Here is a 14,302-nt window from a genome sequence, read left to right as displayed (position 1 = left end):
CGCTATTTGGATTTCCTGCGGTTCGATTTGGTCCCAAGCTTAGCAGAGTTATTCCCGAACAACGAGGATCCTGATATTCCTGAGGAAAGAATTTGGTTTCAGCAGGATGGTGCACCGCCCCATTATGGAGTGCAAGTACGGGAGTACTTGAATAACACGTTTACTGGCCGGTGGATCGGGCGACGCGGAACAATCGAGTGGCCTCCGCGTTCGCCTGATTTAACACCTCTAGACTTTTTTTTGTGGGGCTATTTGAAATCGCGTGTGTACACAAACAGACCAGGTGATTTGGAAGAACTTAAAAACCGTATTCGTTTTGAAATAAATCAAATCGACCCGGGAATGCTTGAACGAAGTGTAGACGGCGTTTACACACGCTTAGGACAATGCCAAATGGTACAGGGTGGGCAATTCGAACAATTTCGCTAGACTTACACAAACATTAGTGTAATTTTACTCGTTTGAAATGTAATTTTGTCAACTTTGTCCTTTTCGGAGCCATTAATAGTGTAAGTAGACAATTATCACTTATAAGAACTTAAGGTGCATTTTTCTAAAAAAAATTGTTATGTAAGACATCGAAATTTTCACACCGTTGTTTAGATAATTATCACTGTCATCAATTTCGAACGAAAAAAATATGCGTTGTCATTTAAAAAAAAATTATGTCATCGCTGCCGTAAGTGGATTATCGAAAACAAAATTTTTCCACATAACAAGGTGCCCTGGATCAAATAAAAATCGACGGGTCTCACCGTTTTTCGAAAAAAAAATTGTTTAACGAAAATATGAATTTTATGCAGAACTTTTTTACCACGCTGTATATTTTTCTCTGTGTATATGTATGTATATTATATTATGTCTTACTATATTTTGTGCTGGTATATTGCCATGTTCATTTATTTTTATTAATTCTATTTATTGATATATATTTTCGAATGCGTTGTGTGTTGTATTACTACATTGACTTTGTATCCTATAACTGGGCATTTGCCTGTTGGATATGTAGTGAAATAAATAAAAATAAATAAATAAATAAATAAATAAATAAATAAATAAAACTGGTAGTGTGATATTGACAGCAATTTTGAAATTTAACACATTAACACAGATTAATAAATAATATTTGATGATCTAACTAGCTGCTAGGTCAAATCCGAGGTCACAATCTAATTTTTCATTTAAGCTTGAAACATTTTTGTCCAGTTATTCAAAGAAAAAATATTTTGACTTTAAAATAGCTTGCAAGAAAAAATTTTTCGATACTATATTCCTACGTAAATTGAGTTCTATTGATTTCTGGTATATAAACACAGGGTGTTATGTTTAATGTTTTAGGTTGACCTTTATTTAACCTTGAAACTTAGGGTAAAGGTCGGAACCAAGATCATGGGATTATTGATTTCTTGATATCCTACAACTTTTATCTAAAACTTTCTTTTATAGGACTTAATCCTGAACCATTATCGAGGGCTTCGGCCCTTTTTGGGATACCCTAATATTTTTTCTTGTAATTTTTTCAGGAGAACACACATTATGATTATAATTTATATAACAGTTGCTTTTGTGGGAGTTGGAGTAATCTTGTCACTGTTGATAACGACAGAATTATTTCTGGCCTGCTACTCTAGTCAATTGCCAAACATACTTGTGGAAATATTGTCTTACTATTTACCTTGCGTTGCTAATGCATTGACGGAATTGCAGTACTTTCAGTACCTGAACTTTCTTCGTCTAAGATATAAGAAGCTAAATAAATGCTTATTAGAGAGTACCGAGTTGACGCCTTGTAAAATTGGTGAGTATGCATTTTAGGAAAGTATGTTTAAAACCTTACTTTATAGGTACAAGCAATATACAGGGTGTCCCATAAGCACATGATCAAAAAGGTACTGCGATATTCTTTGGCTCAAAAGAAGACGATTTGATCCAACTTCCATTAAGAAAAAATGTCTGGCTGCTCTGCTATTGACTGTTAAAGTTCTTGAAAAAAAAATATGTTTTTTGTAATATCTAGAGAATGTTACGATGCATTTTAATGAAACTTGCTGTGGACTTGCTCCTAAGTAAAACTCACGTTTTGATGAAGCAACCGCGTTCATCTGCCTTGGGCTAGTGGTAAATTCTTGAGTGTCTTGGTACAAGAATGACCAGAACTTTTTATTTGGTCGCTGGAATCAATTCATTTTATTTTTATTGATGCAACAGTCCTTTTTCGAGATTTTCGTGCTCTTGGTAAAATCTGGTACCATTCATAGTTTTTTGCAAAAAATTGTTAACAATTTTACATGTATCGCAGTAAATCTGCCCTTATACAAGAAGCAACTTTCTCTAATAATAATTGCCAATTCTTTTACCTAGGATATCAATATTGTAAGTAAGATGGTCGTAATTTTAAAGTCTGACGACGGATTGAATATCATTTTACTTCATTAGATTTATTTTTTGATATCAAAAATATAAAGACGTACTTATTGAGCCCTCCTCAACATTTTTTATCATTCCGTATTATGTCCGCCTCGTTTTGAATCCTACGCAATAATTATTCCTGGGATGCCACAGGAGTAGCGTAAACTTTATTCTTCAAGGCTCCCCATAGAAAAAAATTAAACGTTAAGTCGGGGGACCGCGCTTCTTAAATAAAGGAGCAAAATTGAAGTCTTCTCTGAAAATGGTGATAAGGATGGAGGAGCTGCTGTCTTATGATGCGATTAATTGTACTTTTTGGTACCCTAAATTCCACTGTCAGACGGCGAGTACTGATATTTGGATCTTAAGCAACCCTATTTAAAACGTCTCCCTCATCGGCTGCATTTCGTACTTGAGAACGACCCACACGGTCAACGGCTCAAACACAAAATTGCCCAGTCTCCCGTAAACTCTTTTCAATCCATGTAAATCGGTAATCTGGAACCCGTCGATTTGGGTATCGCGCCGTGTAGACGCGTACACTCCCACCCAAGTTGTCTTGTTTACTACTAGCCCAAGGCAGATGGACGCGGTTGCTTCATGAAAACATGAGTTTTACTTAGGAACAAGTCCACAGCAAGTTTCATTAAAATCCATCGTAACATTCTCCAGATATTACAAAAAACATATATTTTTTTTAAGAACTTTGACAGTGAATAGCACAGGAGCCAGGCATTTTTTCTTAATGGAAGTTAGGTCAAATCGTCTTTTTCTGAGCCAAAGAATGTCGCAGTAACTTTTTGATCATGTGCTTATGGGACGTATATAACGTTGATTTTGTTCTGCACTCAATAATTGTATGAATATTTACAATTTCAGACTATGAGTTAGTATCTACCATAAGATTGGTCCATCCGAAACCTGCTAAACAAGAAACGGCAAATGATCCCTTATACATAATAAACCAAGTTACAAAAATCCATATGATACTAACGGATACAGCGAGGTTGACCAACAAGACCTTCTGCTTCCAACAATTGCTTAAAATTGCCATATCCTTCGTTAGTATCATCGCAGGGCTGTTCTTGTTCGCTATGGTGTTCGCTGTAAAAGATCCAAGTAAGCTACGGATCGACAAGCTTTTCTTTTTGTGGACTCTATCCAACGCACTGGAGATATTTGTTGTTGTCTGGATATCAGCAGAAACTTGTAAAGAGGTTGGTTAGTGATATTTATGGTACAAAAGCAGAAATTGTGCTGTACTTCTCTTTCTAGGCTAATGAATGTCCCATAATTTTGCACAGGATCAGGAATAGTTCAGCAAATGAAGATTTGAAAAGTCTAGTACGACCTTAAGATTAAAAAGTGATAAATTATTAAATTCAGACATATTTTTCAGATTGATCTTCACTCCTTGCAGATGTATCACAGTAAATTGTCATTCAGCGTGTGTGGGTTGTTTCCTTTGGACTATTCTCTGCTATTTTCGGTAAGTTTTATCAACAATCAATAAGCTTTTTGAAACATTATGAGCGTGTCTCTAATTGAAGTGGTTTTAAGAAAAAACAAGAAAGAGTAAAGTTTGTATGTTTTAGGTGGTGGCTGGCGCAACAACGTACTTAATTATTTTGATTCAGTTTAACGTAGATATGGTAAAAATATATGACAATCAAACTGTACATTAAAGATCTGAGTGTTAATGAATTTTTGAGTTAAATTAGATTTATTTTGTAACTTTGCTGAAGTAAATAGGGTTTGTGAATTTAATAGGTGTTAAATTAAAAGTACTTGAATAAGCGTTGGGTTATGTGCAATCATAGTCTTCATTTATATACATTATACTATGCACTAAGTATGAAAAGTTAAATTACTTTTTACTGGAAATCGACTTTTTCCCGGTTTACCAAGTCTTGCACCATTTTGCATTGGTAATATGTTACATGAATGTTAAAAAGAAATACCGTCCGAGGGATGAATACCTCAAAACCAGAATCATATAAATGCATGAGTTGCCTTCCATATCATAAATTTTAAACATCAGTTATTCAAATATGACAGAGACGTAAACATTTCCGAACTGTGATGAACCCTTGAGGTTTGATTTTCGATATAGCGTGCCAGTTTCTGCGTCGTTTTACAGTAATTCAGCCGGGAATTACTGTTTTTTATTGTTTCTCTGAAATAATAAACACGTAAAAACTTGAATTTTCTTTGTCATTTCCAGCCCAAATATAATGAATTTTTCAAAATATTGGAAGGGATAAAATAAGGAAAGGATTCATTTGCTTTGCCGGATTTTAAAACTTAAAAAGTAATATGCAGGGTATTTACAAACTTGAAGTGGAAATCGAAATGAGAAAACTTGATTTCCAAAAATATTTTTACAAATAAAATATAGTTTTAAATACTGACTACAATAATTCGAAGAAACATTTTTGGGACCACTGACTCCATTGATAGCTCGGCTGGCTCTGTCTTCAAGTGTTTTCAGTGCATGAAGTTGTGCAATTAATACACAGTTTTCATTAGTGACTTTATATGTTACCACATTGTCGAATCATTCTTTGTATTGTATTAGGGATTATTATTTAAATATTAATTCACTATTAATTACCTTGAAAAACGTACCAAGAAGCAGAGGGCGTTTTATCTATGGACATCACATTTTATACAGGATGATTCAAAACTTATCAAAAAAATTTCATTTCTAATGTACAAGGGATTCTTACAAATACAATTTTATAAAAAAAAAATACAGAAAAGGTATTTCGAAAATGATTTACACGTCATTAAAAACTGGTCCACTGTAAAACCTGACCTTGCGCAGGCAAAGCATGCACGACGGCAAAAGTGTAATAAAATGGACAAAAAATTGAAAGAATTTTTTTCCAAAGGAAGGAAATAAATAAAATTACACCTATTTTATTACAGCAAATCCAACTGCTTTTAACGCTATTGTTATTGATTATTAATCAATAAAATTAATTTGAGGTTTTAATTAATTTTACATACCTGTTACAACAACTGTTCAAAATTTTGTCCACCCTCGTGTAAACACATTTGAGCCCGTCTTACCCACGTTCTACGAACTAACACAATTGTTGTCTTGCTTCACCATATATTAAAAAGATACCCATCAACTCCGAGTTGCTATACACGTAAGCCATTTTTTACACTTGAAAAACTATTGTAAACACTATCGCAAAAACGGTAACACTAAAAGCGGAGAGAGAGAGGGCATTGTGCACAGCGCATAACGCGAATGACTCTAGAGACTACAGTAGCCCAACGATGTAAGGGTTGAAAATATTACAACTTCAATCATTTTTTTCTCAGAAATTATAAGGATTTTATAAAAAAAAATTTACGATATTGACTCCATTTTTCAAAACATATTTATTCCCAATTTTTTTTTTGGATAAGTTGTGAATCACCCTGTATAGAGGACGATGCCAGAGGTTTCCAAATTTTTAACAATTTCCGTTTGTTTTGCAATTTCAGCAATTTTGATTATTGAAAATGCTTATTATTAATTCATCACTAAAAAAATCCAGGTTATATTTTCAGTTCAGTCAACATAATTAACGTAATTTTGGAAAATATTTTAAAATTCAAATTATTTCGCAGATTTTAACATTTTCTACCCTAAATAATTGGTGAATACAAGAAAATAAACGACTGCAAGTTTTAACAATTTTATTATAAACATGACTATGAATTTATTAACGACCTACAATAAATACAGTATATGTAAAAAACAATGTAATGCGCAAATTATCCAACAATCAAAAAGCTTATCTGGTTAGTTAAAGAGAAAATCGTCTCAACATGTATATTACACCATATAATACACCGTATGTACGCAAAAATTGGGATAGATTATAATAAACTTTTATAAACATTTACATTGGTTATAAATTTTGCGTACTACAAATTTTAAAATAATTATCTACTTTACTAAAACCTTAGTTCTAGTTTTTTTATCACATTTTTACATACTAGAATATAAATTAACACTATGGTATGTAGGAATAGGTAGTCTATTAAATAGATATTATAATTTCAGAGAATACTATATATAAGGGACTGGATTTATACAATTTCCACTTATTGCCATTAAAACTTATCTTACTAACGAGAAAAATGTGTTATCGTAATGATCCTCATTTTGATTGTGGTACTTTGTACATAACAGATGGCAAAAACATATATGAGCTGAGTCACAGTGAAAATAATGTAGAAAAATGCACTCAACTGTCTACGACAGGTGTCCCTCTTGGACACTCAACTCCAGACCAGTTAAATATTTTTCCATTAAGACAACACATCCACCAACAGACAATATGTACATACGTTATCAATAAATTAACCTGGGGTTGTGTACTCAGTGAACAATTTCAGAATAATACCCTTTACGTTTACAAACATCACTGATGAGGCACGCTGAATAATTTCTAGTTACCCAATATTTAACATTACCTCAGAAATAACATTAAAAAGAATTGTACATTGAGGACGTTCCACATAGACCGACTCAGGGTCCAGCCGCTGCTACTGCTGATAATTTCTGAAAAAAAAAAACAGTAATGATCAACTGATAAAAACATATTAAAAAGTTGTTAAAGTTATATAAATCAGGCATAAAATAAAATGGTGGGCTGACTTGAAGATTCCATTAGATTATCTATCTGTATTTTGACACGCTAAATCTGAATCCGTGGTTAAATGGACTTGGAAGTTGTATTTCATCTGTCACTACGTATTCGTCATCACTTCTTTCTATTTTATCTTCTTCTGTTTCAGTTTCACTTTCTTCCCTTTTCTCTTCAACATTGTCTCTGCTTCCGATTCCCTCTTCTATGAACTCGGTTCTAACAGGAACATTATCCGTTGAAGAACTGATGTCCACCCTTTCAGCATCGGTTACTTCTGATCTTCTTGCTCGTACCACTGAAGAAAATCACTTGGGTATAGAATCTACCTCTCGCGTTGAATTTTAAATGATCAAATTGGAGCATCAATATCTCAAAACACTTGTAGGAATAGGAGAAGCCAGGAAGCTTAACCAGTACCAGATTTGTGTCCAGCGTGTCAAAATACATTGGAATAAGAGTTGAACTGGTCCAGATCAGCCAACTTTTTATTTTATGTGCCTGTGCTATTATTGAACGCTGGTTAACTGGGTGAATTTCGTTAAGTAAAATTGCTAACAATCAGTTTCTTTTATCAATCAATCAATCAATCAATCAATCAATCAATCAATCAATCAATCAATCAATCAATCAATCTCCCATAAAAAATGCATCCCCAAACTCGTAAACATCCCGTTTATGCGAAAAGGAGAAAAAATTGAAATTTGCACCTATGACTTGATCAGTGTGACTCTGAGAAGAAGTGGATCCAAGAACAGGTGCGAGCTGCGGTGTGTCATCCCTCACAACCTTTTCCACAGATTCTTTCCATATGGAGTAGATGGAAGCTTCACATCTGATGGTCATGATGCCAAGAATGAAGTGCGATTTATTGGTCGTTATTTCTATCTTGGATTTTGAAGATCTCAGGTTTAAAGCATGATCCACGTCGATTTCTATGGGATATATTTTGATGCTTTCATTGTTCTCAAAAACCTAAAACAGAATATTGTTTAAAAATAGATGGTTTACAAATTAACTAACGTCGAGTTTCATAATCATACTAGCACAAGTTGATTTTAAGCAAAGTTTGCTAATTATTATGATGAATTATTGTTGCGATAGCGCTTTAAAGAACGCATTATGAAACTGGACGTAAATCTTTTTATATAATTGTTCTATTCTAAATTATAGAATATAGCTGTAGTTCTATATAGCTGTAGTCTAAATACAATAAAAAGTAATAATAAAGCCAAAAAAATGCTCTATTTGCTCAGCTTAAAATTCAATATAGCGCCCATAAGAAGAAAGATAGATGATGGTTTCTCGCAACCGAAACGCCGCAATGAAAATCTAAATATACAGTGATATACCTCGAAAAAACTTGCTGCGAAAAATTATTTTCAGATTTTAAAAATTCCTCTAAATAAAAAAGTTACAGATGATTTTCGACAATGCTACATTAACTTTTTCTCAAAATAACTCAAAAACCTGTAGAGCTAGGACCGGTCTGGCAGCGCAATTAAGTTAGCAACAGAACTGTCTAAAACTTCCTCCATTTTTTTACCCATAATCACTTTTAGTATCTTTTACAGTTTCCAAGACACCAATATATGCATCACCAAAATGGTCCACACTGTTTGTTAAGCAGAATTGTAACTATTCTATGACAATTACTATCATTTTTCGCTTTTGAAAAACCTAATATACATTGAACTTTCAATTCAAGCTCTGTTATTGTTTTCAAATAAAGGACAAATGTGAGCTTTAGGTTAGTATTGATAATAATGATGATAATAGGAATTACTTTTGAAGAAAAGGACAAATAACAAAGAACGGTATTAAGTATCACTAATGGCATTAAATTTAATGCCGCAAGAAGAGTATTTAACTTTTTGGTGCTCCTTCTGATGTGCCTTTCTCCTTCCATGATATCTAATTTCACAAAGCCAGGCGAGGCTGATTGCTGCCAGACACGTTGGTAGGTAAATTGCGTACATTGTACACAGTGTTTAATCCATTGTGCATCTGAATTATGCCTTTGATGTCTTAGAAATTCAGTCGCTATCAAGAACATCTCACCTATCCAAACTCGAAACATTAAAGTGGTGTTATGTCGTGATTCTATTGAGTTGGGTAAACTGAATGTCCTTTTTCAAATTATAATCTGAAAGTCAGATTAATTTTTTAATCGTCATTTGTGTTGTGTGAATTATTTATTAAACAAATTGTTTTACTCTTTGTGTCTACAATTTCTTACATTTTTTTTAATCACGTTCGACGGGGTAATAGCCATTGAGGTAGATATTTCTGCTAACATAATCGAAATTGTTTATTATCAATCACACTTATCGGAGTGATACATACTGAACATGAAAATACTGCTACATAAATCTAAAGGTTTATTTCATATTTACTTAAAATTGTAAATATGTTAAAAAAAAGTGTAGATCAATATCTTCCATCTCCAATAAGGACTAACTAATGCCCTCTGTCGATTAACAAAAAATGAATAATTCTTTTTAAATTCTCGAATTAAAAAAAACGGAAATATCCAATAACTTTGTGCAATGTAATGGTAAAATTAAACAGAAATGTATAAACTTTGATACCCTATGGGTTGAAAATGAGCAACATTTGATTGAGGCATTTTTTGCTCAATTATTCCATTGCTCTAAGGAATTTCTTATTAAGCCTATTCGTAAGGAAATACCCTGTATAGGCTTCAAATGCATTTCACTTAAGAATTTTGGAATTTCTAATAATAAATATAAATAAAGATATGGGACGGAATGAAATTTCGAATGCTCCTGTTGATTTCTGTTGCAACAGTACACCGAGAAAAACTGAACTGTACGGCTCATAGATGCAGAGCCTTCATAAATGATGATGAACTCACGTGACCGCCAATCATAGGCATACAACATTGCACGATTGGCACTGTCAATTAAAAATCCCTACACCTTAGTGACATCAGTCGTAATGACAGAATGTTATGTTTCAATGTGATCTTCATCTTATTGTTTTAATATTCTTTAATTGCCAACGCGAACGAAATAAAATTACTTTTCCCAAACAAAATTACTTGTCACGTGGGAGGCTCTATAGTATAACAGAGTTAACCAATATCTATATTGCATTTGGATGCTATTAATACTTAATAATATATTCCTTTCCTTCAACATGATTTTACCTTTAGGACGATTATGCTAGGTAAAGTTATATTCTAAAAAGCAGTATCACAGTAATAGGAGCTACAAGTCAAAGGAGAAGGACCGTAGAAGAATCCAAAAGGTCGCATTTATAACCGAGTGGAATTGGCGAGACTTACCCTCAAAAAAAAATTGAAAAGAAGGAAAACGTTCAATCGTACAATATTATTTCATCAATATTTATCACCGAAAGAGTTTATATTTGATTGAATAAAACGATTAGTTGAATTTCCAGTAGCACACTTATACAGGATGTTTCAAGGACTGCATTCCTTGGAAAATTTTAAGGGGATCTTTCAGTCTCCCTTAAAAAGTTACAGTCCATTAAAGGTTAAAAGGAGATGGTGTAAATAAATTTTTTTTATTTATCTCAAAAACTGTTGAATATAAGCAAACCAAATTTGGAGTGATTATAGTAGGTACTTATAAAATCATATTTTACTGGCAATTTTCCATTTTCCTGATATGCTATAAGGGGGTGAAATAATTCACCAATTCCTAGTTTTTTTTACAAACTTTTTTATTCTTTCAGATGTTTTAAGTACTATTTTAAGATGCCTTTGATTATTTAAAAACATATTTTGCCTTTAAAAAAAATTTGTATTGTCTACGTTTTAATTTCTTGAAAAGAGTGGATGAATGCTTTTTCAAAACGGAGGCTATTTTGAATAGTGTTGGCAACTGAAATCGGGTTTTTCGATAATCGATTAACCGGTTTCGGATAATTCAGATTTTTATGAAATCCTAAAACCGGTTATTCGGTTATTCGATTCTTCAAATATCCGAAAACCGGTTATTCGAATCTTCAAATATCCGATTATTCAAATAACCGATTATTCGATGATCTACTTCCTTTTTTTTAGACATCGATTTGTCCGATTGCAATTGACCTTTTTTTTTGGGGATCGATTTCTTCGTAAACAAATTTGACTTCCAGATTTTTGTAGACCTTTTTTTTTTAGACAATTTCTCCGGGTCTATCTTTGTAAAGCACCGATTTTCAGATATCCGGTTTTGGCGATTCAAGTAACGGGTTATTCGAATAACCGGTTTTAGCAACTATTCGACTAACCGGTTTTATCTGAAATCGGTTTTTACGGAACACGGTTAACCGGTTTCACTTTTTTCCGGTTTTTGCCAGCACTAATTTTGAATAACTTTTGTAAAGCAATATCATTTCTACTAAGATTATTTTAAATTACATATGAATTATTTATTTATTTTTTTTAATTTAGTAAACCAGTTTACACCATCCCCATTTAATATACTTTTTAGGGGAAGGTCAAGTTAAAGAAATTATATGAAATAATTTTTGTACACACTTATGCAACACCCTGTATACTGACAATAATTACAACTAAATTCGAATAATACTAAATGCAGTACTGATTTAAAAAGATTGAGAACACGATATCGCCTTCTCCGTGTAGTGTCTTTATTTCTAGGAAACTGAGGTTCAGAAAAATCCAGTTCCACTGACCCATTTCGTTAAGGCGTAAATATACGATTAATTACGAGATGGGAGCAAATCCTCACACAGAAAAAAAAACAGGTATATTATGGACAAATGTATGATATATGTTCGGAACCTCGAATATGCTGATAACAAGCACTCGGGCCAAACCGCAAGGTCTAATGATTTATGCACCGCGCGGAGCAAGGCCAGATCCTCCCTCGGGAAATGGATTCCCTGGATGTCCTGTGCCGCCTCCTGGCCCCCGGGGCCGAAGTCACCACGCTAGTTGTAAAATTTTACAGCCGATAAAATCTGCCTTACAATAACGCATCTAAATTTCAATTTACGGGCATGGCGTTGAAAAGCTCTTATTTTCCGTTTTTTTTTTATTATAAAAAAGTGAGTATATACAGGGTGTCCCGCAATTATGCTAGAAACATGAGTTCACTCATAGAAATAATAGTACAAGTTATTTTATGAAACGTCAAAATTAAGTGAGTTACATAACTTCAAAGTAATTTTTGTTTTGTTTTTTTTTTAATGAAAGATGATTTAAAATGCCCTTGAACCTGAGGTGATAGAGTTTAAACGACCTCGGTATCGGAATTAGCGACCCCAGAAACTCTTGGGTACCTAGGTAGAGTCCCGTATTTTTTTTTCAAACGAAATGTTGAACTATGCATTTATTAATTATAATTATGGATGTAATTCAATACGAGTTGGTACCTATAGAGTAGTTCAAGCAATATCAACAGTTAGGAGTGTGAGGTTAGATATCCTTTGCATGCTTAGATTTTTGGTAACACAGAACATTGCCTTCATTTAATAGGATTTTTTTATAATTGCACAGGCTGGTCCATTTTCGATGGGATTTCAGGGTATTTCAGAAACTACTAAAGATATGATACACCTGACACGACGTTCTCGAGATCGATTTTCTTGGCAACCTCGATTGTGAAATCAGAAATTTGCTATCTTCATTTGTTTCTGAGTTACAGGGCGTTTCTCGTTATTGTGACACTTTTGAACATGTCTGTATCTCAGCTGTTAAATAAGTTAGAGTTAAAGTGAAATCTGCTCAAGACTAATTCTTTGGCGCAGAATTGAATGCCTGTATTAGATTTTTAGTAGATCTTAAGATTTCGAAGTTATGACCCAAAGTTATATTTTTTTAAATTGAAATCGTAGGTGGTCAAAAAAATAGAGATTTTTTTTTTCTTTTTAGCAACATATCACATACTATACTTATTTTTACAAACACAGGAGATATGGGTTGTTTTATATATAAATTACATATTTTTTCTTGTAAAAATATGACGTTTATTTTAAATGTGCAACATTTACTCGTATGATAATATAATACTAACGAAATTTTAGGAGATAGGTGTATAGGAACAAACGGACCAATCAGATGGCCAGCTAGGTTACCTGATTTGAGTCCGTTGGACTTTTTCCTTTGGGGTTTTCTAAGAGACATTATATTTAGAATTCCTTTTTACTCTATCGAGGAACTTCGACGAAATGTTGAAAATTCTTTTAATAATATTTGAAATATTCATATACCCGAAGCGTTTCCAGAAGATGCGCGAAATGTGTGACAGTTGAGGGACGGCAATTTGAACATTGTAGGTACTTACTATTGTTTAATTTACGTTTAATATTGTAACTTGAGTTGAAGTGGAATACAAATTTAAAAACTGTCTTTTCTTATCTGTAATATATATTTTAAATAAACGTCATATTTTTACAACAGATATGAGGTTTGTAAAAGAAGGATATAGTTTTGTATGTATTTTCATAACCAGCCATATTAAAATGTAAAAAAGGATCGAATTTATATATAAAACACCCCACCCCGTATTTCCTGTGTTTGTAAAAATAACTATAGCATGTGATATATTGCTGAAAAGCAAAAAAAAAAATCTCCATATTTTTAAGTCATGACCAGCTACGATTTCCATTTAAAAAAATATAACTTTCGGTCATAACTCCAGTATCTTAAGACCTACTAAAAATCTAATACCGGCATTCAATTCTACGCCAAAGAATTAGTCTTGAGCAGTTTTCACTTTAATTCTACCTTATTTAACAGCTGAGATACAGACATGTTCAAAAGTGTCACAATAACGAGAAACGCCCTGTAATTCAGAAACAAATGAGGATAGCAAATTTCTGATTTGACAGTCGAGTTTGCCATGAAAATCGAGCTCTTGAACGTGGTATCAGATTTATCATATCTTTAGTAGTTTCTGAGATACCCTGAAATCCCACCGAAAATGGACCAGCCTGTACAGACCGAATCTGACCCTTGTGTACTATACATACATATAGATGCTATGGAAATGAACAACTTCAAATTAATTTATTTTTACAAGGATTTAGAAGTATTTCAGCTCAACCAACACGTGTTTCGTACTATGTAGTTTGATAATTGAACTACGATAATTTAATTATTTAAAACGTTCAACTTTCTAGTCAATAATCGCTTTACTGGTTAATAATTTTTTATATTTTTTTTGCAGAAGTAGTTTATTATTAATAATGTCTGTCCCATATTTGAAAAAAATCGCTTCAGCGAAAAACATGTTAAGACA

General features: G+C 32.9%; 2 protein-coding genes across 2 annotated transcripts in view; one reads left to right on the top strand and one right to left on the bottom strand.

Annotated features, from left to right (window-relative positions):
- The window catches only part of LOC108917039 (putative gustatory receptor 28a), an 11,506-nt gene extending 7,412 nt beyond the window's left edge, over positions 1 to 4,094 (top strand). Inside the window, exons 3-7 of the mRNA XM_018723465.1 lie at positions 1,524 to 1,798; positions 3,289 to 3,626; positions 3,685 to 3,753; positions 3,809 to 3,898; positions 4,005 to 4,094. Of these exons, the coding sequence (XP_018578981.1) occupies positions 1,524 to 1,798; positions 3,289 to 3,626; positions 3,685 to 3,753; positions 3,809 to 3,898; positions 4,005 to 4,094 (862 nt within the window). The remainder of the gene's footprint in view (positions 1 to 1,523; positions 1,799 to 3,288; positions 3,627 to 3,684; positions 3,754 to 3,808; positions 3,899 to 4,004) is intronic.
- A 2,037-nt stretch (positions 4,095 to 6,131) lies between these two features.
- LOC108917070 overlaps positions 6,132 to 14,302 on the bottom strand; it is a 118,652-nt gene continuing 110,481 nt past the window's right edge. Inside the window, exons 5-6 of the mRNA XM_018723502.1 lie at positions 7,772 to 8,036; positions 6,132 to 6,976 (exon numbers count right to left, since the gene is read on the bottom strand). Coding sequence (XP_018579018.1) covers positions 6,885 to 6,976; positions 7,772 to 8,036 — 357 coding nt within the window. The 3' untranslated portion in view covers positions 6,132 to 6,884. The remainder of the gene's footprint in view (positions 6,977 to 7,771; positions 8,037 to 14,302) is intronic.

The sequence above is a fragment of the Anoplophora glabripennis genome, unplaced genomic scaffold (genome assembly GCF_000390285.2).
Source record: "Anoplophora glabripennis isolate ALB-LARVAE unplaced genomic scaffold, Agla_2.0 scaffold69, whole genome shotgun sequence".
Classification (NCBI taxonomy): domain Eukaryota; kingdom Metazoa; phylum Arthropoda; class Insecta; order Coleoptera; family Cerambycidae; genus Anoplophora; species Anoplophora glabripennis.
Note: the sequence above shows the minus strand (reverse complement) of the source record. Positions and strands in the feature narration are given on the sequence as shown.